Source organism: Diadema antillarum, unplaced genomic scaffold (genome assembly GCF_040938485.1).
Source record: "Diadema antillarum isolate AM-2024a unplaced genomic scaffold, OU_Dant_1.0 scf00000046, whole genome shotgun sequence".
In the NCBI taxonomy this organism is placed as follows: domain Eukaryota; kingdom Metazoa; phylum Echinodermata; class Echinoidea; order Diadematoida; family Diadematidae; genus Diadema; species Diadema antillarum.
Window position 1 is genome coordinate 734,829 of NW_027270935.1, and position 26,654 is coordinate 761,482.

At 37.4% G+C, this 26,654-nt stretch overlaps 1 protein-coding gene across 1 annotated transcript; it reads right to left on the reverse strand.

Annotated features, from left to right (window-relative positions):
- Nucleotides 1–8,496: 8,496 nt before the first annotated feature.
- Nucleotides 8,497–26,114, reverse strand: LOC139715147 (ras-related protein Rab-15-like). The gene is made up of 8 exons (XM_071626758.1): nt 25,999–26,114; nt 23,532–23,847; nt 15,441–15,501; nt 14,420–14,480; nt 12,755–12,832; nt 10,183–10,269; nt 9,603–9,668; nt 8,497–8,653 (listed from the first exon to the last, which is right to left on the reverse strand). Exons 2-8 carry the CDS (start codon nt 23,653–23,655, stop codon nt 8,510–8,512), a joined length of 621 nt encoding a protein of 206 aa, XP_071482859.1. The 5' UTR covers nt 23,656–23,847; nt 25,999–26,114; the 3' UTR covers nt 8,497–8,509.
- Between the last annotated feature and the right edge of the window lie 540 nt (nt 26,115–26,654).

The following is a 26,654-nucleotide window of genomic DNA, read 5'->3' on the forward strand; positions in this document are numbered from 1 at the left end:
AGCACTTGCATATGTCAAGACTATTTTATACTGTGACATTCTTTTTAAGGTTTTAGTATTCTGAGAGACGGGTGTATTTGTTTCTGCCAATGAGGACACACATTTCACACAAAAAGAAGCTTACACTATTAGTTCTGCAAAGCTTGCAATTTGAAATGCCTATGGGCCAGTGATGTGTATTCAACTTTTTTGTTTGTTTGGATGTGATTTCTGTGATCTTTTTCCAATAGTAAAGTGAAATTGAGACAAACAACACACAAAGCACTGGAGATGAAGAATTAAAATGGGAATTCACTGTCATTAATTTCTCAATACAATGAATTTGATGAAGTGTAAAATTCATGAAACAGCAGTAAAGGAAGCTGTATTTTTTTTGCCCAGTGCCAAAATGCACATGCACATCTATCCCCTTGTGGTTGTTAATATGGACTTACACGTATTACATTTTGCATTTATATGACCCTTTCATACCTTTGAACCGTCACCTTGGTGGAAATGAGGTTATCAGGTACTATTAGCGACCCCAGATTAAAGTTGTGATAGACAGAAAGTGGCATGTGTATGAGTGTGTATGTGTGTATGTATGTGTGCGCACGCATACAGTCGTCGTATGTAAGTGATTTTTAGGAGAACAGGAGTTATAGAAATGTCAGTGTTAAGCGCTATATAAGTGTTATTCATTATCATTATATAGGGTTTACATTTTTGTGCACGATATGTGCTTTATTATTGAAACATTGTTTTCTATTCGTACAGTTCCTGCTCAAATAACTTCAGACATCGACGGGTAGAATCATTTTGTTTGTAAACAATGCATGTCTCTGCATCGCTGTTTTCACACACCAAGCAAGCATCATATAAGTAACTACAGTAAACCTCGGATAAGTCGACGTCGAGTGAGTCGAAAATCACTTAACTCGAAGCAAAATAAAAAGTCCCGATTTTCCCCTATGTATTTTCCCTAAGAAATATTTGGATAAGCCGAAGTACGAGAGTCGAATTTCGGCTGTGTCGAAGTAAAACATTCAGTCCCTTTTGTTCAAAATACACGGTAGTATACATCACTTGAGCCGAAGAATTGTCTGGCATTCTCATGACATTTAGAGAACAAAAAAAATCGGCATGTCGCAGAACCCCGTCCCTGACCTGCTGCAGGTAAGCATGCACACTCACTGTACCGCTCCGCCGCGCCGCACGCATGTCGAATACATACACATGTATAGTATACACACAGCACATCGATCCATTTATCCATACACACAGCACATCCATAGTTTATCCATGTCAAGCCAGAACTCCTTGGTCAACCAATCGCTGCTTTAATATTTTAGTGACAGGCCAAGTGGGCGGAGCTTGTTTGTGCGTGCCCGGCTGGCTGTATAGTTTTGTTCAATGGAGGTGGGATGGGCCTGGGAGAGTGTTTGTCTCAAGGGTAGGTTGACAGAGATGGCTACCTATATTGCACCATAGACATAACACATGCACATTGCCACATTCTCAAAACTACGTTTAACTACTAGTATTGATACAAATTCCGTGTTCAATTAAGAACAAAATAAGAACATTATCTTCAAGAACAGACAAATTTGAATGCAAACACACACACGCACGCACACACACACACACACATGCATGCAAATGTACCATAATACATGTACATAACTGTGAGTCGAAAAAAAATCGACTCTCGCGAGAGTCGAAGTTCACTTAAGTCGACGCATTTTTGTCAGTCCCGAGAGCTTCGACTCATGCGAGGTTTACTGTATGTGACAAAGCTCAAGGCAATGAACTGAGATGACCACTGACAATTTGTTTTCACACTACACAATTTATTTCATGTGCATGGAAGACAACATTTCAAGTTCCAAAGATGATAACAAACTCGTGATCTTGCTGCACTTCATATCATAGTATAATTGTACCTCAATCAGAGTGCACCATATCTTTTCCTTGTGTGAACTAGAATACTAATCAGAACGCCTTACTCATAAGTTCCTGTTCAGTTTGGTATTAACTGTGAGTTTTCTCAGACATATATGTAATCTTCGTAGTCTACAAAATACTGAAAGAAAGTACCATACGCATGATGTACATGTAATTACTTTGGCAATTTGAGACAGGAAAATTGAAAGTCACAAATATGCATCTTGTGTGTGAAGTAAAATGTCTCGTGTTCCGTTTGTGCTTGCAAGTAGGTACGTGTATTTAAGAACTCTCATTTTTAGTGTCCAACAATCCACATACTGTACATACCTTCATGAAGAGCAATTTCTCCCCTGACCGCAACTTTACTTTCGAACATTGTATCTGTACTTCTGTCTTTACAACTGAACATGAAATATCACCTTCAAATGTTGCAACAGTTCATTCATTCATCAATCATATGACCAGACAGACCTAACACAACGTCCGTGTATGAAAACCGTTTATACATGCAAGATTTATTAACATACTGCATTATTCTGGTGCAAGCTTGTGCAGTTGCAGTGCAGTTGCAGTTCACAGACACACCAATTAAGAGAAATAATTGTCATGAGACAGCACTGATACAAACACAGCACTGTACAAATAAAATGCCACCAATCCAAATTGTGGAGTGCAGTGTCTCACCATTGACTGTCGAGTGTGTTTGGATTATACGACGGCACTTTCCCATTTCAGTTTCTATTCTCTTATTTTTCTATACATTTTGGAGACATCGTAAGCATGAGGTTTTGACCACAGAATAAAGATTAATAATTATAATGATAATGAAATAAAAAAAAATGGAATCAAGAGTAAGTGTTAAGTGAGAACAACTCAAAAGTGGTTATCAACACTGGGGAATATATACAGGAAGGAGAGACATTGTAAAGAAAATAGAGCAAGCCTGAGTGCTCAGAAGGTTTGTGAGATACAGCATGAAATAAGCTTTATAGTAGAATGTAAAACACTGAAAGCAGCAAATTTCCATTAATTTTAAATACAATATCCTGAATAAAAATAAAATGGCTAAATTCTTCAATTTGGGATCTCCAGAATACCAAACAGGGTAGATTGGTACATGTATAACATGACAAGAGAAATAGAAATACATTTTCTCATAATAATACATGTAGTGTAATACACTACTGTAATTCTTTTTAAAAGTAAAAGTTCATGATATGTACATGTATCTACTTTCTTGTTTTTCCTGCAATTAAAGCTTGAAAATATAGGCCTATTGAATAAGACAAAACTGCTGCTGTTATCCCATGTATTCCCATTCATACCTACATCATCATTTTACCAAACATGTGACCTTAGTATCATAGACAAAATTATTGAACCTTTCTTCATCCATCTCAAGAAGAAAAGTTTCACTCCAATCAGTGATAGGCATCACACATCTACAGCTAATTGCACATTCACCCAGTTAACATTCTATAGAAATGTATAAAAAGCCATTCTTTCTTCAAGGAGAGAGCTAGAGCAACAAGGTTGAAAGACTTTTTCATAATTGTAACTCAAAGACACACAATTAGTTCAACATGTGCCACTTCAAGATTTGCAAGGCTTAAATATATAAACTACTATGTAAATGTTTGAACAGCAACTTTTATTTTGATTTCACCATAAAGGTCCTGAATAACAGACTTGCACATGGAAGAATTTTGCTCACACATCCATGGCTTCATTCTTAAATTCTGAGTGCTTTAATGGCAAAAGGCAGAGTCTTCGGTGGTTTTCGCCGTAGAGTTTCAATTATTTTTTCTGGGGGGAAAGGTAGCAGCATTTAGACATAGTCCACTCTTCAAGGATCAACAGGAGAAATATACTGGAATGTCACGGTATATAAGTCACCTGTGCAACACCTTTACTCAATACGTTTGCAATTACTAAAGGACACTATCAAAGCAGGGAATATAGCATATTGTATTGTGGTTCATAGATGTCTTTTTGCATCTCCCCACGTTCTTGTCATTCTACTTTTGGTGCACACATCCCGGACCCAGGAATTCCGTTAAGGGGAGGCGCCTTTACAAAATAAAAGGAGGCACCTCCTTTTTTCTTTTTATTTCTTTTGTTTTAACAAAAAATAAAGAGGGGGTGCACGCCCTGTGCGCGCTCCTCTGGATCCGCCACTGCATAAGCCACAAGACATCATTTTGATGGAGCCGACAAAAGCTGTCAAAATACACCTTTTTTTTCAGGGGCGAGGTGAGGGAGCAAAATAGATAAAACACGACTGATGTAAAACACAATATTTTCGCAGCAAAGGTTAAGCAAAAGTATTCTAAAGACCATATCTTTAATCTTTATCATAGTATATTAATGAATTTGGTCTGGATGTTTATGAGAAGTGTCATGCAAAGAGTTAATGACACAACTTTACCTGAGCTGTAATAAACATACCAGGACATTTCAATTGATACTGAATTACAGTGTCGAGCATATACAGTTAGGAATGTGAACAAACATCAAAATACTCTATCAGAAAGTACATAAGTTAGCTGTTACACTTGTAAAACTGTGTGCCATGTGCACAACTCTTACTTACATTCTTATACACAATATGAAACATACTCAAACTTCTGAAAGTTGTCCTTATAAAATTGTACTAACAGCATGAATAAAATCTTTGGTAGGGAAAAATTTCCCTCATAGAGTGAACTATAGGTTGAAGGCATCAAATCTAAACTACATTTTCAAATCTATAGCAACATACCTTTCACCCTGTAGATTAAGACTACATTCCATGTAGTACACATGTCAACATATGTATAAAATCTGTACACTATTGTCTAATTATAAGACAATTTCAAACATATGCCAGATGGATACATATCTAAGAAACAATGCAAAATGTCACAAGGTCTGGATGATACCGCATTAAAAAAGCATGACCAAAAAATATGGTTCCCCCGATATTATGGTGCTCGCATTTGCTTTCTTGTCTGAGAAACAAACAAACACTGAAATAAAATACATGTTTTTCACTCTTTCCTTCATTCTATTTTGTCTCTCCCCTCCCCCCTTCTACAAAAATGAAACACTACACTTAATAGCACTACACAGCATTTCACCCCTTTTCTACTTCACCACGTTTTGGTATGTAAGGTGGTTTCATACATTTGAAATCTTTGAAAGCTAGAATGTCTACAGACTTCATTTATCAGATATCATCATAACACTTTTAATAAACTACCAAAGCATACACTTAGATTGTGTATTTCATGGGAGAAAGCCACATCAAATATCTGTGGGGGTGGGGGAATACATGCACACATGACAAAATGTGTACTAAATATTTATGGAATCCATCAGTTCTCTTGGCACAAAATCCTTCTAAACCCTCCAATTTCTATTAAATAGAGCAATGGAATTTTACATCTTTTCGGGTTGTCTTAAAAAAAGAAGAAGAGTATAAGTGCTAGTTCATGTACCAAATCCTATCATACGGAGATATCAGGGCCACAAAGCAGCTAGATCTGAGATTTTGTGGCACATTAGTGCCATCCAAAGGTCCCTATTATGATTATATCCCTTACAAACCAAAAACTAGAAATATCACTTAAGGTGATTAATACCCCCGCCCCGTGACGACAGTCTTACCCAAGGAACGATCTCTCCTTGATCTTCTACCATTTAATAGCCGTTACCATGGCAACACAGCTTCCGACACGTCCGAAAAATATGTCTTGCACATCTTCCCACCAAGACTATTGTGTGTGCCACATTTCATAAGCTTTTGTCAAAAACTGAGGAAGTAGTTCAATCCACAAGATCTTTCCTTGATCTTCCACCATTAATATGCCGTTACCATGGCAACGCAGCTTCCGACACGTCCAAAAAATATGTCTTGCACATCTTCCCACCAAGACCAATGTGTGTGCCACATTTCATGAGCTTCAGTCGAATACGGAGGAAGTAGTTCAATCCGCAAGATTTTTCCTTGATCTTCTGCCATTTATATGCCGTTACCATGGCAACGCAGCTTCCGACACATCTGAAAAATATGTCTTCCACATCTTCCCACCAAGATCAAGGTGTGTGCCACATTTCATAAGGCTTTGGTCTAAAAACTGAGGAAGTAGTTTAATCCGCAAGATCTTTCCTTGATCTTCTGCCATTAATATGCCGTTACCATGGCAACGTACTTTCGGGTACTGTCAAAAAATGCGTCTTGCACATCTACAACCAAAGGCACACATCTGTACCAAGTTTCATGGAAATTGGGCAAAAACTGAGAAAGTAGTTTGCAACACAAAATTTTCCATCATTTTGGCTCATAATATGTGAGCTGTTACCATGGCAACATACTTTTTGTCACTGTCAAGAAATGTGTCATGCTGACCTATATCCTAAGACAAACATTCAATATGAATTCCATGAGAATTGGAAGAACACTGATGAAGCAGTTTTGCCATGAAGCATTTTGCCCTATATTTTACCAATAACATGCCGTTACCATGGCAACGCACTTTTTGCCGCTGCGGAAATATGTGTCTTGCACATTAACATATTCAGATGAACATCTGTACCTAATTTCATAAAAATTGATCAAAAACTGTGGGAGGAGTTCGCGACGCAAGATTTGTACCCATTTTTGCCCATAATATGCCGTTACCATGGCAACGTACTTTTGGGTACTGTCAAAAAATACGTCTTGCACATCTGCAACCCAAGGCACACTGTGACATCTGTGCCAAGTTTTATGGGAATCGGTTGAAAACTGAGGAAGTAGTTCGCGACGCAAGATTTGCAACGGACCGACCGCCCGACCGCCCGACCGCCCGACCGACCGCCCGACCGCCCGACCGACCGTCCGCTGATTCCTATATACCCCCTTCAAACTTCGTTTGGCGGGGGTATAATGAATTGCCTATACGTGTAATCATAAATACGATGTAGATACAATGTACTTGAAAATGATGTTTTGACATATACAGTATATATCGTCGGGTGCCCGTGCATTGGCCACTAATGCAATACAATTTGTATTGCGTTAGCGGCCAATGCACAGGCACCCGACGATATACTTTTGCCCTGAATACCCAAAGTCACCATGGAAAGTGCTTGCTCTCTATAAATTCACTGTAAAAGTGAAGTTCTTACGAACACTAATTTCTTACGAACACTAAAAGTGAAGTTCTTACGAACACTACTTTGCTGTCACATATGTGCATTGTGCCTCATGTGCTATTAGTGTGTTTTTAAGTTTTGACAAACACATGCAATCCTCCAATTATTTTCCATGTTGTATGATATGCTATATAGCAAGATGCTGGTCAAGTATCCAATTACCAAGTCTAGCAGGCTTACCATTTCTGTGAAATTCTAGTAATGAAATGCTTTAATGTCCTTCACAGGAGACAAACAAGCAGACATTTGAGACTGATCAAACAACACTGGTATGAAGTGTTGCTGCACACAGAGTAATATCAATTGCATTCAGTGTAGCACCCATTTACTTTCATGTGGAAGATTTGGGCTCAGCTTCACTAGCTTACAAGCAGCCATTTAAAACATCTCATACTTTGGACTGTTGTTTTTTTTTAATCCCATTCACTCCTACTTTGGTAATTACAGTAAATTCTAACATGTATGTTGTGAAAAACAAAGAGGGATGGCACACACAATCACTGTTTTTCATGTACATGTGCATTTTGACACATAGTATCCTATAACTCACAACATATCATGTTGATAAATACACTGTAGCTCCTTTGAAAGAATGTAAAAAGACTGGTAAATCAGAACCGACATATATGCACTGACAGGATCAACCTGTTCCTCTTCGTCTCTTTTTTTTTTTTTTTTAATGATGGACTCGGCTTCATTCTGTGGTTAAATATTCGACCTACTAAGTCTTAGTACAACTTGACCTTTGGTTACAGGAATCTATCTCTCTCTCTCAATCACTTTCACTCTCTATTCATCCAACTATGTACCTCTTTATCCATGTGGTGATTCATATATCTTCTCAACTAGCAAGACACTATATACATGTGAGGTCACATAAATAGGCATCTTGCAACAAGTTTCATTGCATTCATTCTTCAATGAGCAATTTACTCTTAAATGTCACCTACCTACTGAAGGAATATGTGACATGAAACAATAAAGAGTCTACACAACACTCAAAATCATATTTGTGTTTCAAAACTGTTTGAGATGTGAAAGACCAGCATATGTATAATTCCAAGATAAATTACGATTCCAATTTCAATTGAGGATGACTGATGACCGTTTTCATGTATGAAGAGTACACTTGGTCTCTTGATCAGCTACAACTGAACTCTAATTCTGGAGCCTTTTCTGCCCTAAAGTGTTATGTCCTCGTAATGACAAAATCGAAATCAAGAAGAAATTCAGAACAAATCATTGAGACATATGATCAACAACTTTCCAATCATCAGCATACAGTGTTCTTAACACAGAGATGTCCATTTAATCAGATCACATATATACATGTCTTGAGTTTAGAGGTCTTTTTTATATACATCTATCATAAGATTTCCCACGTTGTGTTGCCATGGAGACAGTATCATCTACAGCAGCCTCCCAGTTTTGTTCCCTCTTCTGGCTCTGCAGAGCTGTCTTCTCTACTGTATAACTTGATACTCTGGAGCTGTTCATCTATCTCTTTCTTGTTCTTGTCCATGACATTCTTCACAAGTGTTTCAAATGCCTGCACAGAAAAGATGCCAGAGTCAAGAATACGCACATCGATAGACGATAAAAGAATCATGTCAAGAATTGATCATTTGCATTTTTATACAGGAACATGTATCAGCCTTCACTAAAGTTGTCAATCTTAATTCATGAAGCAACAAACAAACACACATTTACTCTTTTTTCTCCTTTTTTTCTTTTAATTTTTCTTCCATACACTGATAGTTTGAAAGCAAACATAGTGTGTACATTCACATAATAATGATAAATATTATTGGAGATTGGCATGCAGAATTCAATAACTTGAGTTTAAGAGATTGACGAGAGATGAGAGACAACCCCTCCCCGCAAAAAAAAAAAAAAAAAAAAAGGAGAGAGAGAGAGAAAAAAAAAATATATAATCAATTCATTAAAGGAGAAATCAGCTGGACTGGCAACTTGCCATACAAAAACTCACAATTACCTCTGTAAAAATGTCTAAATGGGCAAACAGAGTAAAAGTATGAACAATTAATGAAATACGAACAAAAAAATACAATTAAAAAGCAAAAAAAAAGCAGGAAATTCATGCACAATGAAATGGCTGTGTTTGATAGTGCTTTTATGGAGTTGCTCAGCCAATTTTTGATTTGTAGTAATAATCCTACATAAACCCTTACACCCTTTGGTCTTTTAAATGCCGGTTACAATGAAGTAAAAATTCAGGCCACAACATTATCCACTCTATGTATTTTTATTATATATTTGTTTGGTTATAATGAAATTTCGATATAACGAAAGAAAACTGCCGGTCTCGAAGACTTCGTTATTGTGCTTAGCTTTCTATGACATCTACAAAATGAATATGCATCTAAATCACATGTGGTCTCCTGTTTTGATTTTATTTCACTGGTCAAAAAAACAACAACAACAACAACAACAACACAAAACAGCTGAATAACATTTCACTTCTTGACTTGACTTACGAGTTGTATATTGTCTCCATTGAAGGCACTAGCTTCGATGAAGTCAAGATTTTCTTTCTTTGCATACTGTAACAGAAAATGGGAGAAAAAGAAGTGAAGAAAGAGGAGAAAAGTTTGATCAGAAGAGTGCAGAGTAGGACATATGGTGAATTTAAATAGGTAACACTACAGCTGTTAGTATGAACAGGAACACTGACCTTAATCACAGAAAAGTCAAAGCCATATACATGCATTTATCACTATCCTCCCTCATTTCTCATTCTATCTCCCATTGCCTTTTTTAAAATCGATCCTCTGAAAATAAACAGTTCTTTTAATCTTTAAATGGAACAGCACAATCAGCATGTAGCTGACTAATGCAAACCAAGACATTTTCTCTGGCATGAAACTTTTGCAAAGTTTCAGGATTCGTGAAAGTAAAATGCACCCAAAAGGTTTTGTCTGTATACACAATGCATTGATTGCCAGTTGCAATTCGCAATTCGCAGTTGCAGTTCATCCCGCGAAAAAGGCCACTGGCTGCAATTCACTAAAGTTTCATGTTGTGAATGTTTCCACTTTTACAGTAACAGGTTCTTACCGACTCTCCCTCTTCCTTGGACACTACACGTAATGACTCGGCATCAGATTTATTTGCCACCAATATCTTCACAATGTCTCCAGCATCCTGCAAGAGACCACATTGGCACAGGAGTAATGTGAGGCAATGTCACATGATGGAGAATGTCATTATCTTCTCATACGCCCTATGATGCATAGTTCTATAAGATGAAAATATGGTACTATTTGATAATGCCATGACATATCAAAATACAAAAGTTAATCAATAATTCAAACTTAAATCATTGATAGCAACCAGCTTATCCCAATATGCGGACATCCTGACAACTCAGTAATCATTGCAGCTATAACAGTCTATATTACTGTAATTCGATATCATATGTGTGTGATCAGCCCTAGAATAAAGATTAAATTATTTGTAGCCAATAATCAACTCTTCCAGTTTCAATAATGGTGGCTGGCTGTGAATTTAGATTTGTAGGTGTATACCTGCACTATCAGCATACCTCAAACCTGTACCTGTGAATTTTTTGCTTTTTTTCAGCTATTTATGACAAAAATAATTTACATTGATTTACAGATAAAAAAATGCCCAAAATGCATTAAGACATTTTACACAAATTACATTCTCTTCCCTGTTATATATATGCTGGTAAAACAGAAGAAAAGATCCATGAGTATTTGGTATCTTTCCTTCATTTTGGTGAAAATTGAAAGGAAAAAATATATACACCTGGTCCAACACAATCAGATTCTCATCTATATCTCCCTGCCTTACAGTGAAACAGAGAGAGAATACATGTAATTGGACATTTGGAGGGTAAAGTACCATGGAAAATAAGACAACAAAAGATATGTCAGTATGACTCATATCACGTCATTCTATTTTCTATGGGCTATAAATCGGATAGCAGAGCTATAAGCACAATTATCTCCACTGTAAATACCACATGTGTACATTACCTAATAATACACATTAAACATTGGTGGTTGGTTTGCACACTAATGTGGTCACTTGATTGCAAGGCTTTGCACACACCAACTGATTAAACAAAGCATACCGTACTCAGGGAGATTTCATACACCTCACAAAGTCTAAGATAAAACAACACAATGATACATTGAACAAAAATTGTATAATACATTTTAAAGTATACAATCAAGATTGTACTGAATTTCTCCCTGTAAAAAAAAAAAATGATTGTCAAAATTCAATAAGAATTATAAAAGGGAGTTCATCATCTCAAAATGACATTACGCTGAGGAATATATATTCTCAAATTTACATGCTAAATCTGTGTGTCTATAAACAGCTAGCATGCAAACAAACACACAACAGATGTCCTTCATATGTCCTTCAAAAAAAAAAAATGGATGGCCAACATTTGCTCAACTTTAGTATGGAGTTGCCAAAATAATGACTACCACTGGTATAAATAGCACAGTACCAAGGACAAAATAACATATACAGTATGAAATCAGTAAATGTGGAATGGCCTCCACACACCCAATTTTTTTTTTCATATATATATGCTCTTTATGCAACATATCAAAACAAAAGAAGATAAGAAAGAAGGGGGAAAAAAGAACAAAAGGTTACAGAAGGAGGAGGCAACATATTACAGCACACAAAGATAAGGAAAAGAGCATGCATATTCCATTGTATCTCTGTGTTGTGTGGCTGAGTGTGATCAGGTTGCTTTTTGCAAAGGAAGGGGAATATATTAAGACATTACACCTCAAGATGGGAAAACTCTAATTAACCAAAGTTTCTCATGTCCTCTCCTACAGGAAATTGGTGCATTGTGGACTTTGGGAGTGATCAATAAGCTCTTAATCCAAATTCCACAGCATGCTGGAGTCTGGAAAGTACTAACAATGCTATAAAAGATTAGCATTCACTTTTAGGCATTGAACAAAGATTAACAGTATCATGGCTACTTAGAAACTGGGAGTCTGCATTGTATAAATGTTGTCCAACCATGTACAGCACAATAATGTCTAGGACAGATACATGGGTATGCATTGAAAGTATGACTACCTTCTGCCTATACAAGACTGCATCACTTCAGACATTGTCCTCATATGCGCTCAAAAGGCAATCAATTATATTGGGCGCAAGTTAAGCATTATTGTCAATCGGTCTTTGCAGTTCTGGACTGCATATACAGTTCATGACACAGACATAACCATTCTAGATACAGAAGTGACAATTATGCACATTGATTCTAAATTTGTACACATTCTGTGTTTCTTCCATCTAAGACTACAGTAACACAGGACAAAGTTGAAAGAGTGAATTGATTAGTTTTGTTAGTTTTGCTCTGTACAACACTGACACTTTCAACCCATTTGAAAATAGGGTGGGCAGATGGTTTTGCTATAACACACATTTCCCAAGGACACCTGTCTGAGTATACTCTGGGCTAGTCTTCAGTGGGTTAAAATGATGCATGAAAGCAAGTCATGGAACCAAAAGAATTCATAATAATCAACTAAAACACACACATACACACACACACACACACACACACACACACACACACACACGTGTTGAGGTGTGTTTTTTTTTTTCCAAGCCAAATGCTCACCTCTGATATCATCTCAAGCCATTTGTCAAGGTCGCGAAATGATGTTTCACTCGTTATGTCATACACCAACATGATGCCCTTTAGAAGTGAGAAAAGGACAGCACAATGCATTTGTGACAGATACAAATAACTCTAGGGACTAATGTTTGTGATGCATGGTGTGTTATCATGACTGGAAACATCCATGGATAGAGTAGGGTCTTCATCTACTTACCAAACAAGCTGTCCCTTACATTTTCAGTTTGAAACAAATATTGCTAGCATGGATTGAGAAAGCTAGTATATGGCAAAACTTTAAATAATTTTTGTTCCATGCTTCCTCACACTGGTTAATTTTGTCATTATTCTTAGAGAGAGCTGACAGCACTTTCTTCCTCCTTAAATCAAACAAACACCTGCAAAGAAACATCAGAGACAACAATTTTTACAGTCCTATAACCATGGCATAGCTTGAGTACTGAAAACTGGAAAGCAAGTGAAAGTTTTAAAGTAGGTTTTCACATGATCTGATGCTTGTATCAGCAAGTGTATTTGAATTCTTATCATATTATAAATATATACACATTCATTTCATATTATGAGATGATACAGATAAATTCATGCATATATTCATGTGTATAAACAAAAATTAAAACACACACATATAATAATCACAGTTTCCAACTGAAACATCTTTTATGAAAAACTGACAGTCATGCTCAGTGCAATTTGAGATTCCACCATTATGTATTGAGGACAATACATGTATATGCTACGTGGGTTACCATCTGGCCAAATATTGACGAACTCATTGATGGAGAGTGGCAGCTACAGGCACATACCATGTGGTTTGTCTGAGAGTCTGCTAGAAACATGTGTTAAGTTCCGTAATCACTGAGGGCAGACACGCAGTTGAAAAAAAACAACAAAAAAACAATCTGAATTTGTGTGCATTCAATACTAATCCTACTGTTGACTACTAACAGTACAATATATATGTCCACATAATCATGTGTTTGTGTGTGTGTGTGTGTGCATATGTGTGTGTGTGTGTGTGTGTGCGTGCGTGTGCGTGCGTGTGTGTGTGTGTGTGTGTGTGTGTGTGTGTGTGTGTGTGTGATAAGTGTGCATGCTTGCATATCATTTACATTGTAATTTATGAGCAACATAGAGTATTATGATGCATGATGCTCATGGAATTTGTTGTACAAACTATGAACAATCACCAATCAGAGCTCTCCTGAGCTCTCCTGGGAATCTACGATTTAAAGTGCCCTCTCATGATTCAGATTTCATGTGAAAGAAGCCCACAGTGTGCTCTCTGAATTAAAAAAAAAATGTTACAAATTCTACATCACAGAGTAAGCTGTAATTACTATATATCTGTAAATCAAATGTAACTGTTCAAAGGCACCTAAACTGGTGCCATTTTGATGGCAGAAATCTGCACTTATTTTTTGATTAATAATCCTTGATGTATATGTTTACGAAACATCCAAAAAATGTATTTTTTCTTGATGTTGTACATGAAGAATTTGGCATCCTCATCTTACATCACAAATGATGTATGTAATACATTGTAAGCACAAACATATCAGTATCCCCCTCATTCATCATGGTATAGAGAGATTCCTGCCAATAATGATAACATTAACAACAACAAAAATTACTAGTAATCGCCTGTACCTGTGCTCTCCTGAAATACTGCTTCGTTATTGTGTCATATCTTTCCTGCCCAGCTGTGTCCCTGTAAAAACATGACCATGAAAAAAAAAATAGTAACAAAATAAGTATACAGGCTGTGAGAACCAGGCACTACAACAAGTCATACAAAATGTGTCAATACATACTGCATTGTACACACCATGCAGTATTGAATGGATCAGGGATTTGGTGCCATGCATTTAGCAGCATTGTTTGCATGCCTGATTTCTCATAAAATGCTGTAATACACAGGGTTCCTTTTTGAATGAAAGAGACATTGAATCCATTTGGATTCATTCTTCATGTTTCTCATTAACCAAATCACCACTATTGGCATAACAAATATATAAGTCACTTGAATTAACATCAACTATTGGACAACATGATATACCTGCATGTTGAAGTGATTTAAAACACTGCTTGAAGCGTTAAAAAAAAGAGAGAGAAGAAACACTGTTTCTCCAGAACTACATCCTGAATTCAGACACTTTATCCATATTTGATGATGAAGCAACTATTCAGTAACTCATTGTGTTAACACGCTTTACATTACATAAAAGGTTAGTCACATCATAGCCAAATCACATGAAAACTGTACACTTTGCCATGTCCATACATGCAGCACAAAACGACTATTTAGTGGCTGCGCCTTTACTATGCTACCCGAGTCATTGTACATTCCACTATTTTTATCTCTAACTACGACCAAGCAGAATGGTTGTACGTGGATCATCATACCCAGCTTCATGCTGGGCAAAATCAATACAACTGATTCACGTGCTGCCAAATAATTTGATCTTTCCCCACAGCCAGATATATGAGTACGAATATGAGTAAACTTTGCTTGTCCTGGCTGGGATTGATTTTGAATCTCATTGTTGTCAGAGTGAATCTGAACAATAGCAGTCCCTGACCCTAAAAGAGGATAAATGATTGTATTAGGCACGCTGCAATTCACTGGCATTTCTTGAATAGACAGGGGCATGGATCTGTAAACACTCACCATATTTGAACTCGTATTCTCTGATCGTCAACGCGAAGTGTCTTCATCTTGAAGTCAATACCTGCAAAAGTGAGGCAGCAAAACTATTGAGTCAGAGATGAGGTCAAAGTTAGATTTTTTTTCTTACTTCACAGATAAAATGCAACTGAAATACATGTATGTACAAACATCCATACATGCTTGCCATATCAATTTGAAGCTATCTTCTTGTGAGCCTATATTTCAGTTATTTCTCTGGTCTACAGATCCACTAACAAAGGTTGCAGATTCCTAACTACGCTATGAGCAAAACGGAGGGGAAAACATGAGGTTTACCATTTGAACTCAGTATCTGAATATTTAATTGCAGGGTATATATATATATCACAAAAAACATAAAACATGACTAAACATCATTTTTGCATATGGTAAGAGATACTTTGTAAGGCTAATATAATTGATAAATATATTCCGCACCATTCATGTTGAATGTTTGATATAACGGCTGATCGATATATCACCTAATCTATAGATTAGGTGAATTTCACAAATTATGTGACTTGATTGTAAATGCATCTCTCACATGACCAAATTAGACTCCAAAAGCTTAGGGTTACTGCAAATGGGAGAATACACCATGCATACATGAATACTGCATTACTTTCTCAACGTTTTACAGTATTTTATAAAAACATAGTATAAACGGCATTAAGTTAGGTTTAAGTGTATGTATGATGAAAACAGAATTAAGACCAAACAAACATTTTGACAAATATTTCTCAAATATATCATGTTCGGTTTCTCACATATGTACATGGTTTGCCATTCTGAGAAATTTTTGAATGTATCTCTCACATTCTGGAGAAAACAAAAATATTGTTCATACACTATTAAATACACATACTTGGTGAGTTTCCATTACTATTCACATTTATGGCAATTACTGACAGGTGGCCCAGTTATCAGATAAAATGCGGTTAGGTGTGTCATTGTTAATGCACTCTGATGCTGGATCAATTGTGAATTGAAATGGTTGTTGGGCATTAGGTATTCCAGAAATCTTATTCATCATTCACATCTACAACTAGAAGAAATAAATGCTTTCATGCTATACACTTGTACTGCACTTTTGGGCAATATGCCATCAATGTTATGATGAGTATGCTCTCCATAAAGTGCTACCGGTACTCATGCACTGGTTGTTTGGGACTTGGTGATGTGAATACACTGTATTTAAAAACAAGAATGTCTGGAAGCATTTTGAACTAGATGAACATACATGTAGTATATTCATTTACCCATTCTAAGGACTCATTGAATGTACATCACTTTATGTTGAGCTTTTGCTGATAAGTAAAGTATGTCTGTTGTTTAGGTAGAGAAAAATGTCTTTGTTCATCTTCACTAAACGAATGAAGGAACCATAATAGGACCAAAGATGTCAGTTCAATGTTCTTCAACTGCCTACCGGTAATCAAGTATGTCAAGTAACATTTGCTCCCCACACTTTCTCAGTTGAAACATGTCTGTAATTTATATATCATTAACCTCTTCCCTTTAATCAATAGACTGGTTTACCAATGAATTTAAAAACATTTATAGCTGTATGAATATTTCTCTTCTGCAGACCTTGTGAAATACAAGCCACATGTCCATCACCTACAATTAAGCATTACATTATCAACAAACTCAATTTTTATCAATACTTGAAATCCAGATTGCATGCATCTGTTCCTCATATCTCGGGTAATATAGCTTTCTACTGTATTTGTCTGGAGCAATCTTTAGTACAAAATTATGCATTTAAGATTTGCACACTATATAAGTGTAATGGTAGTTAACTGATCTATTTTTTCTTTTAAAATGGTAATTCCCCCCCCCCAAAAAAAAGGAACAAAAGCTTTAATTCAATTCTTATTGAAATGAAATATACACTATAACAAGCAGTGTCTCATGCACACCATTACTTTATTATCTTGAGGATTTAGTACAACCTACCCCCTTTGTGAAAATGCACTTCTTCATATATTCATCATTTTTTCCCCTTGCTATTTATTGATTTCATTCAAATCATTCATAAATCAACCCATTCTGGGTGTAACATGAACTAAAAACGGTACAAATGCAATTCAAAACACAAACAAATCCATTTGTCAATTTCTACTGCAAATAATCTCTCTTCAACATAGATAACTCGATTATAAATCAACCCAACTAACAATTTCTTCACGAGAAAGTTTTGACATCCATGATATATACCAGTGGCGGATCTACAGGGGGGGTTTAGGGGGTTTAAACCCCCCTCTTGGGCTGCCAAGTAAAAAAAAAATAAGAACATACAAACAAACAGCAACTAATTAGTCAATTATTTGAAGACCAAAATCAACAATAAAGGCACTTTTCTTGCGTAAAAGCTGTCAATTTTAAAACTGAATATGCAAAATTTTCGCCCCTAGCGGGGCGAAAATTATAATACACTATCAATATACATTATCATATCTTTATACACTACTATTTACTTTATGAGTAAATTTAGTGTATAGATGGTAGCCTCGCGTCCTCGAGTGTGCCCCGTGGAACATACCTTTAGTAAAGCCTACTTTTTTTCTTTTCTTCTATGCTTTCTTGTAATACAAGAATAATTTTCATTGCTCAAACAATGCGATTACGTTTTAGCTTTTAATGAATACATTTCAGACGAATGGCAAAGTGAGAGTGGCTCGCTCGCTCTGTCCATACTTATAATAGAATGAATAGTTTGCATAATTTATGATCATAGTCCTTCGCGGGGATTTTTTTTTAACTGTGTTTAGTTCCCTAGGAATTTGTTAAAATGGGCACCATGCCCCACCCAGGGGGCCCCCAGGGGGGCCCAACCCCCCAAAATTAAGGAATCTGTAAAAATCTTCTTCTCTAGAACCAGAAGTGATAGAGCTAAGTTAATACTATGAGTTAGTACATTGATGACTGTAGTTTCAAGTTTGTTCATGGCAGAATCAGGGGTGCCCCCCTTGGGACCCAGGGGAGGGGGGTGGGGAAGGGTTCTAATGGGGCCTAAATTGTACATTTTCATCTTCTTCTTGAGAACCCCATGACCCATTTTCACCAAACTTGGCAGGTAGCATCCCTAGGGGGTTAGGAACTCAATTTGTTAAAATGGGCACCATGCCCCACCCAGGGGGCCCTCAGGGGGCCCAAGCCCCCCAAAATTAAGGATTCTGCAAAAATCTTCTTCTCTAGAACCAGAAGTGATAGTGCTTAGTTAATACTATGAGTTAGTACATTGATGACTGTAGTTTCAAGTTTGTTCATGGCAGAATCAGGGGTGCCCCCCTTGGGACCCAGGGGAGGGGGTGAGGAGGGGTCCTAATGGGGCCTAAATTGTACATTTTTATCGTCTTCTTGAGAACCCCATGACCCATTTTCACCAAACTTGGCAGGTAGCATCCCTAGGGGGTTAGGATCTCAATTTGTTAAAATGGGCACCATGCCCCACCCAGGGGGCCCCAAGGGGTCCCAAACCCCCCAAATGAAGGAATCTTTATAAATCTTCTCTAGAATCAGAAGTTATAGAGCTGAGATAATACTATGAGTGAGTACATTAACGACTGTAGTTTCAAGTTTGTTCATAGGAGATCCAGGGGTGCCCCTCTTGGGTAGGGGGGGGGGGGGTGGTTGGAAGGGTCCAAATGGGGGCCTGAATTGTACATTTTCATCTTCTTCCTGAAAACCTCATGATGGATTTTTGTCAAACTTGGCAGGTAGCATCCCTAGGGGGTCAGGATCTCAATTTATCAAAATGGGCACCATGCCCCACCCAGAGGGCCCCAGGGGGCCCCAATCCCCACAAATTAAGGAATCTTAAAAAAAATTGGGCCTTTATTGTACATTTTCATCTTCTACTTGAGAATGCCTGGTCAAATTTTGGTAGAGCTGTGAATAATTTAGGTTAGTGACTGCGTGAAAGGTGAACTTGCGATACTCAGGTGAGCGCTAGACCCGCGGGTCTCTTGTTACCTCTGCCATTTTTACCTGGCACCGTATAATCATAGTCATTTGCAAATGATTCTATCCACTTTTTAATTTCCTAGAAATTTGCTTTTAAATGCTCTATAAACGCGACTTTTGTACTCCCCCTCCCCCCGCTCGGTCGCTTCGCTCCCTCGCCGAGGATCTCAAACCATCACGTCAATGTGCCCATCCCCGTCGAAATTTTGCCCCCCCCCCCAAACCAGACATGTTCCACCGCGCTTGGGGCGCGGGTGGGGCTGCACCACCCCCCCCCCCCCAAAAAAAAAAAAAAAATATATATATATATATATACATTGTATATATGTTTGGCAAAAAAGAGAGAGAGAGAGAAAATAGAGCATGCATAGTAATTAATATGCTTAAAATTGCAAGCTGGCAATCCTAAAAATTGAAAATCTCCCTACTGTGGGAGGGGGGATACCCCCTCCCACGACCCTCCCCCCCCCCTCCCCCCCACTCGCTTTGCTCTCACTCACTTTGCAATACCCAGCTCAACCCTTAAACCCCCTCCTTGGAAAAAAGCTAGATCCGCCCCTGTATACTTGTACCAAACCTATATCCCTTGAATACATCGAATCATGTAACTCCTTCTCACTTACAAGGGCATATACATAAAAAACAACAAATACATTATACAAATCTAAAAATGAAATCATTCACAAGAAAAAACCTGACAAACCCTTCCCCTCCCAACCAAAACAAATCTACATTGTATCCTAAATATCAAATCCTACCAATATCTGTCATACCATTTATAACTATCGTTCTTCAAATCAAATCCCCATCCCACCAACCCCCGATTAACTAAAACCTAAACCATCCCACACCCACATTCACCAACCCACATACACACACATACACACCCATAAACACACACACATCCGAACCGATACCACCTTCCTTCCTGATGAAACAACTTCCCAATGTTGATACATAATACATAATGGACCACGGGCATAAAAGCAGCATCCGTCCACACACTGTAAGCACCGCTCCAAGTTCAAATATAAAACTGTCAAACTAACTCATCAAACTCAAATTTGCTGATAAAATCAATATAATGTTTGTGCCAGCAACAGCTTACCCCTCCCCACTCGCAGCCAATAACACATAATATTGCCTTTACAGATGATAAATACTAAAGAAAAAAAAATGCTCAGGCCCTTGTTTCAGAAACATTTTCCCATTTCAGCAAATGTAATCCCAACTTATTTCTTTTTCTTCATCCCGAAATCTTATCATTCTATTATAAATTTCCTCAAAAGTAGGAATTTCTCCCTCCAACCTAGATCTAAAAATGATATATTTCAAAATGAAAATGATTGTATTATAAAGTTTCATTTGTGGTCCCTTCCCATAACACCAAAATGAACATTTTTCCACTCCATATTTTGAAGATCTGTCATCTAAAACCTATCTATCACTTTCTGCCACAAATGCTTAACATGCTCACAATCCCAAAATAAATGTTTATATATGTTTCTACCGATTGCTCACAAAAAGAACATCTGTTATTTTTCAACGAAACCAAACTCAAAAAGATTTTCCTTTGTATTAAACAGATCATCCATGTAATCATTTATACTGAAATTCCCTGAGTTAATTAATATGAATGTGACTGTCTTAACTCACACACACACACACACACACTTGCATGCATCAGTTGCAAAGACAGTGCCAGTGTAACAAGCCCATGCCACTGGTCAAATGGTCATCAATTTTGTCCTGTTGCCAAGGCTTAAGGTGTCTCCATGGTCAATTACTGTGAAGAAGGAGGCCAGCTCTCATTGTCTAGTATGATCATCAAGGTTGAATTTCAACAACAAATAGAGCGCAAGTGAGTTTGGGTAATTGGGTCATTCACGCGAATGAAAACTTGCTTACTTCGGCTTCAGTGGCTGCATACTTTGGTTGCTAATCTCAGTGGCATTTTGTTGACATATAACACACTGGTTTTGTTTCAGAGAAGTTCACTGCACAGAGAGTGTATGCAAACACATGCAGTAGAGACTGAACAGAAATGATATGTTTGCTTTGACAAAGAGCAGCTTCAGATAAGGACAAGTACACACATTACACTCCAAAACAATTTAGTTCTGTCAGTGACTGATAGTGCTGCTGAAATCATACTTGTTTTACACACAAACACATGCACACACACACACACAAAGAATGGCCAAAGGGGATTTGTGCTTCATGCTCTTCCTTTTCATTTGGACTGCTGAGAAGAGATTTGATATTACCATCACTTTGCCTCAAATGAAATGAATATCATGCAAAAAAAAAAAAAAAGATCCCAGTATGCCGATGGATGTACTTGGTAGCTCCCATTCTTTCCCTTGACATACTGAATAGTGTATACCGATACATGCCGTGTACTGTTCAATGCATGCACAGATAGAGATCTATCATCCTAGAATACTTTCAAGACATATTAATATGATTAAAATATTGATTCTAATTAATTAGTCTCTTTACACAAAATATTGCATGTATACATATCACAAGTACAGGTACTATAAAATAAAGGCTGACCCAATTCAAGGCTTTGTCAACAAAGCAAAGCAGCCCAAAGTTGTTGTTTTTTTATTCTTATTCAATATTTGTCTATCATGGCTAAGGTGTACATCCAAAATCCTACCAATTCACATTTTGGCTTACTAACAGCAAATCTCAAATTTCTGTTCCCTTCCCCTTTAAATTAAAACAAAAAATTGGATAATACCCTGATCACTAGAGAATGCAACATATGCTTCCTGTTTGATGAGCATGACTCATGGCTAATTTAAATTGACTGGGATATATAACTTGTCCCTTCAGCACGGAGCAGGTGTCGGCAAATGTTGAAATGAATGAACAACATTGAGCATAAATTAGCAACAAGATGTGCATGGCCTAGAATAATGCATTCTACATCAAAGCTTAAAATTCTGATTTCCAAATATATGAAGTAAAGCAAGCATCAGACACTGTACTCAGATCATATTACCCAGAAGTACGATCTATACCCTAAGAGTGAGCAGCAAAAGCACATATTCAGCCCTGTTATCAAAGTCATGCACTCGAGGCAGCACAGGGTTTTGATTGTTTGTTTGTTTTTTGTTTGTTTGTTTTTTCGGTTTCTTTTCTGCACATGCACACAGTCAAGCATTCATGGTATTTTGATGCTACTTATGTAGTCACTCTATGATCTATCAGGATTTCATCACTGCATGTATAAATCACCAGTATGCATGCATGGAAATTGACAGGCAGGACCCTGAGAGGTCATGTGATAAGCACAAAGTTGACCAGTGGTATTTACAGGGTTGGTTAGCACTCTGCGAGACACACAATTTTTTTTTTCCTGTTATAGACTTTGACCAGAAGGGGGCATACAAGGTAGGAAGGAAATCCAGACAAATACTTTACAATATGACAGAATAATCTAAATATTCCAAAACACCTTAAAGTATGTCAAGTATAAGATGCAAGGATTGTGCTCGTGCAGTAACTTTTTTGTTTCTTTAAACGTTATCTTGGAGACATGCAATATTTTGAAGCATTCAGTGTTTGTAGAACAGAAATCTTACTAGGACTAGTGGATGTACAATCGAGCACCGGAACTGCAGTGCAATGTATTCATTGAGCAAGGCACCACAGTGTAACCATTAATGCACATTTCTATTCAAGCTGGTGGAAATGCAGATTTGAGGGAAAAGAGTGTCAGAGATACATGTTACATATAGCAGCCTACAACGTAGCTCCAACCTGTTTGATTGAATACCAGATTATCATTGTGTGAGTCTTGGATGAAAGAAGCCATACAATGGAATTTACTGGTATTAGGGCCACATAGTCTAGCAATTGATCTAAAGCCTCCACTGGAATTTAAGGCTACCTTTACAAATACTATACAGTAAAAATAATGCTTCAGTTTCAAGAAAAATAGTTATTGTAACAAACATTCTTTTAAAAGTAAAACATTCTTTGAAGTATGCGAGGTGGGTAGAGAAGAAAATAATAAGCATTCAAATTGATTTCTAGTTGAATGTAAACCAATATTGTTGAATTGCAGGTTGCTGCAGTATGTGGACTCACCTATTGTGGCTATGTGCGTGTGACTGAAAGCTTCTTCTGTAAACTTGCACAGCATACATGTCTTCCCGACACCAGAATCTCCCAGCATGAGAAGTCTTATCAACACATCGTATTGTTTGGCCATCTTAACACTCGTTGCTCACTGAACCTTGATGAATGCCCACTGATTTATGTCCAGTCCATGTGATTAGTCATAACAGCTCACTGCATGTATCCTAAGTTCAAGTCCTATTCCTCCATTTAGACACTTCAGGACATTTTTTTATGATCCATAAGTCTGCTTCTCATTGGAAAATTCCATTCTTTTGGTAGATTTCTGATAGGGAAAAGAAGATATTTTTTTAAACAAGTTGAAGGGATGGAATATGTTGAAATGAGGATTGAACTTTCAATTTTTTGCAAGATACTAACAAAACCACTTATTTGTTACATAGCATACAATTCTATGAGGAATTCAAAGTTTAATTGATGAAAAGTGGTTTTGAAAAGGACAAAATATACAAAAAACAACAAGGGATCCTAATAAAAGGTGGGTCCAATCTTTTATTAGGATCCCCTTGTTTTGGATGTCTCAGACATTTCAAAACAAATATTCATCAAATAAACTTTGAATCCCTCCTAGAATTACATGCTCTTTCATATTTCATACAAGGTTTCTCAAAAAAATGGAAACCTGAAGCTCCACCTCAACCAAAAAAATATACCATGGCATCCCCTTCATGTAACCAGCATGAACTCTAAATTCAACTATTTCTCTAATACATAAATGTCTAAAATTATCAGGTGTATTTTTTACAATTTGCATAATGGAAACTTAGCACAGAAGATTAAAAATACCACACAATCTATTCCTTCAAATTCAGCTGCCCCCTGGAATTTCTTTTTTAACTTTATGTGGAAGATACATTAGGGCCTATATAGATAAAATTGGGTCAAAGCTTCAATGATTTTCTTTCCTGTGGTACATTACAATGTCCCAGTTTAAAGAAAAAGAAAAAAGGGTCTACTTTGGACACCAGAAGTACTGTGACATTCACTTACAGCACACAATAATAAGCCAATTTGTGCACTTATATTTTTAAGATTATACAAATCATTTTCAGATTTGATTCCCTGCAATTACATTTGAACATGAAATCCCACACAATTAAAAACATGCCTCGAAAAGCGAATTTCCCTCAAGGAAAATGCGCATTGCTCTTGCCCCATGTGGTTTGATGAGGTCTAACAGATGATATCAATAAAATTAAACTTCTTGTTTAACCAACTGTAACGCATAGTAACAATTCACAAGAAAGAAACCCAAGCAATGATAATTAGACAATGTTGCCAGGTTCTGAAAATAATTTTTTACGTGTCCACAGTAATGCGATACCACTGAATTTTTTTGGTTGTACCTTTGATTGCCCTAACAGCATCCTCAAATTTTGCATCTAAAATCAACTCATGGAGGTGATTAAAAAACACATAAGTTGATAAGTTGAATATTAAAATTGAAATTCTAGACACATAGGGCCTACTGCACTGCACCACCACCCCCCACCCCCCCCCCCCCCCGGGGGGGGGGGGGGGGGTTTAAAAAATAAAATAAAAAGGAATTCATTGACCTTTGACCCCTACTGGATACAGCCCAGCTCCCACACACACACACATACACGCTAAAAAATAAAAGGGTTGAATGAGTGAATCAATGATATAAATTATCTAGCCAAGGTAGTGCAGAGTGGTGTCAAATGACTGAAGAAATTTCCAACTTACAAAGCAGTTACTTCATTTCTCATGAAATTGTTGCATCAAATACATGCATGTGAAAAATTACAAATGAACTAAAATTTATATATGACATAGTCCATTGAGGCCTATACAGTTCTATGTGTCATTCACAATCATCTTCTTCAACACAGGTCACAATATCAAAAGAATCGAGACACCACTCTGCAAGCCAGTTACCTTATTTCAGTCAACATGGTCAAATTACTACATCACTCAGGATAAGAGCAGTGAGGTGGGAGTCCCTGATAAGAGTGAGAAAATTGTCTAGTGAGCTACAAATTTACTTTCAAATAGCTATACCATATCATGTTAAAATGAAATTGAAACGCATCTGGTCCACAAGGTGGTTTACTCGGTATTACTGATCGCCGTACGTGCTATGATTGTATGATCACGAGCAGACGGCTTGTGCCTCACTTCCCAAAGCCACAGGTGTTCAATTCGCCATGGATTCCACCAACAACCGATACCACGGCAGCGGGGGTGAACGAGTCGCGGGCGGGGACACTTACTGGAGGTTGTGACCTGGCTTTACGAGAATACTGGTAGTTTACGGCACGGAACTCGATCACTTGCAACCTATAATCCTGACATACAAGATTTTCAAATCTTTCGTAACAAGTAGCTGCAACACCACATTGGTTACAGTGAACACTTTAATCGGCAACGACCGTAACAAAACATCGCTTCTTACCGTGAGGTATAAATGTCACTTCTCGTCTTGTACTCTTGATGTCTCGTAGAGTTTCTTCCAAGTCACTCAGCCGCGGAAATGGTGCCACGGTGTGTCTCGTGCCATGAAGGGCTTCCGAAAGCAATCGACGGCCGCGGCGGCTGCTTCGGCGGCAGGAGCGAGGCATCCCATAAATAATGTGGTACATTTGTATATGTGCGATGTGGAAACCACAGAACAGTGGCGGATTGCTGACAGATGGTGGTGGTGGCGCCACAAACATGCACATGGTTTTAGATATTCTGCCTTCTTTTTACATCACAAGATTCTACAAATAATTATGATCACTTTGAACACTTTTCAAAGTTGAGTGGTGCTACTATGAGTCTCAGGTGATAGAGAGAATTAGTAATAGCATAATGTATACAAGAATATAAGCATACATGTATCTCCAGAAAGACATATTATATTTATAGACATATCACAATATATATATACATGTATATATCAGTATATACATAATATCTACAAAAACATTGAATGCTTAGAAAAAACACAACGGAGAGCTATACGGTTTATATGCAGTGACTACACCTCCCGTTATCCAGGCTGTGTCCCCCAAATGAGGAAGAAACTGAATTTGCCAACTCTTGCCTCAAGATGCCAGGTCCTGAGAT

What these genes read in the sequence shown, in the direction of transcription:
- LOC139715147 (XM_071626758.1), bottom strand. Translation starts at nt 23,655, where the DNA reads ATGGCCAAACAATACGATGTGTTGATAAGACTTCTCATGCTGGGAGAT. An exon ending in AGTATTTCAGGAGAGCACAG is followed by an intron (nt 12,833 to 14,419) that starts GTACAGGCGATT and finishes TCACTTCTAAAG; the next exon opens with GGCATCATGTTGGTGTATGA. An exon ending in GGCTTGAGATGATATCAGAG is followed by an intron (nt 10,270 to 12,754) that starts GTGAGCATTTGG and finishes GGTCTCTTGCAG; the next exon opens with GATGCTGGAGACATTGTGAA.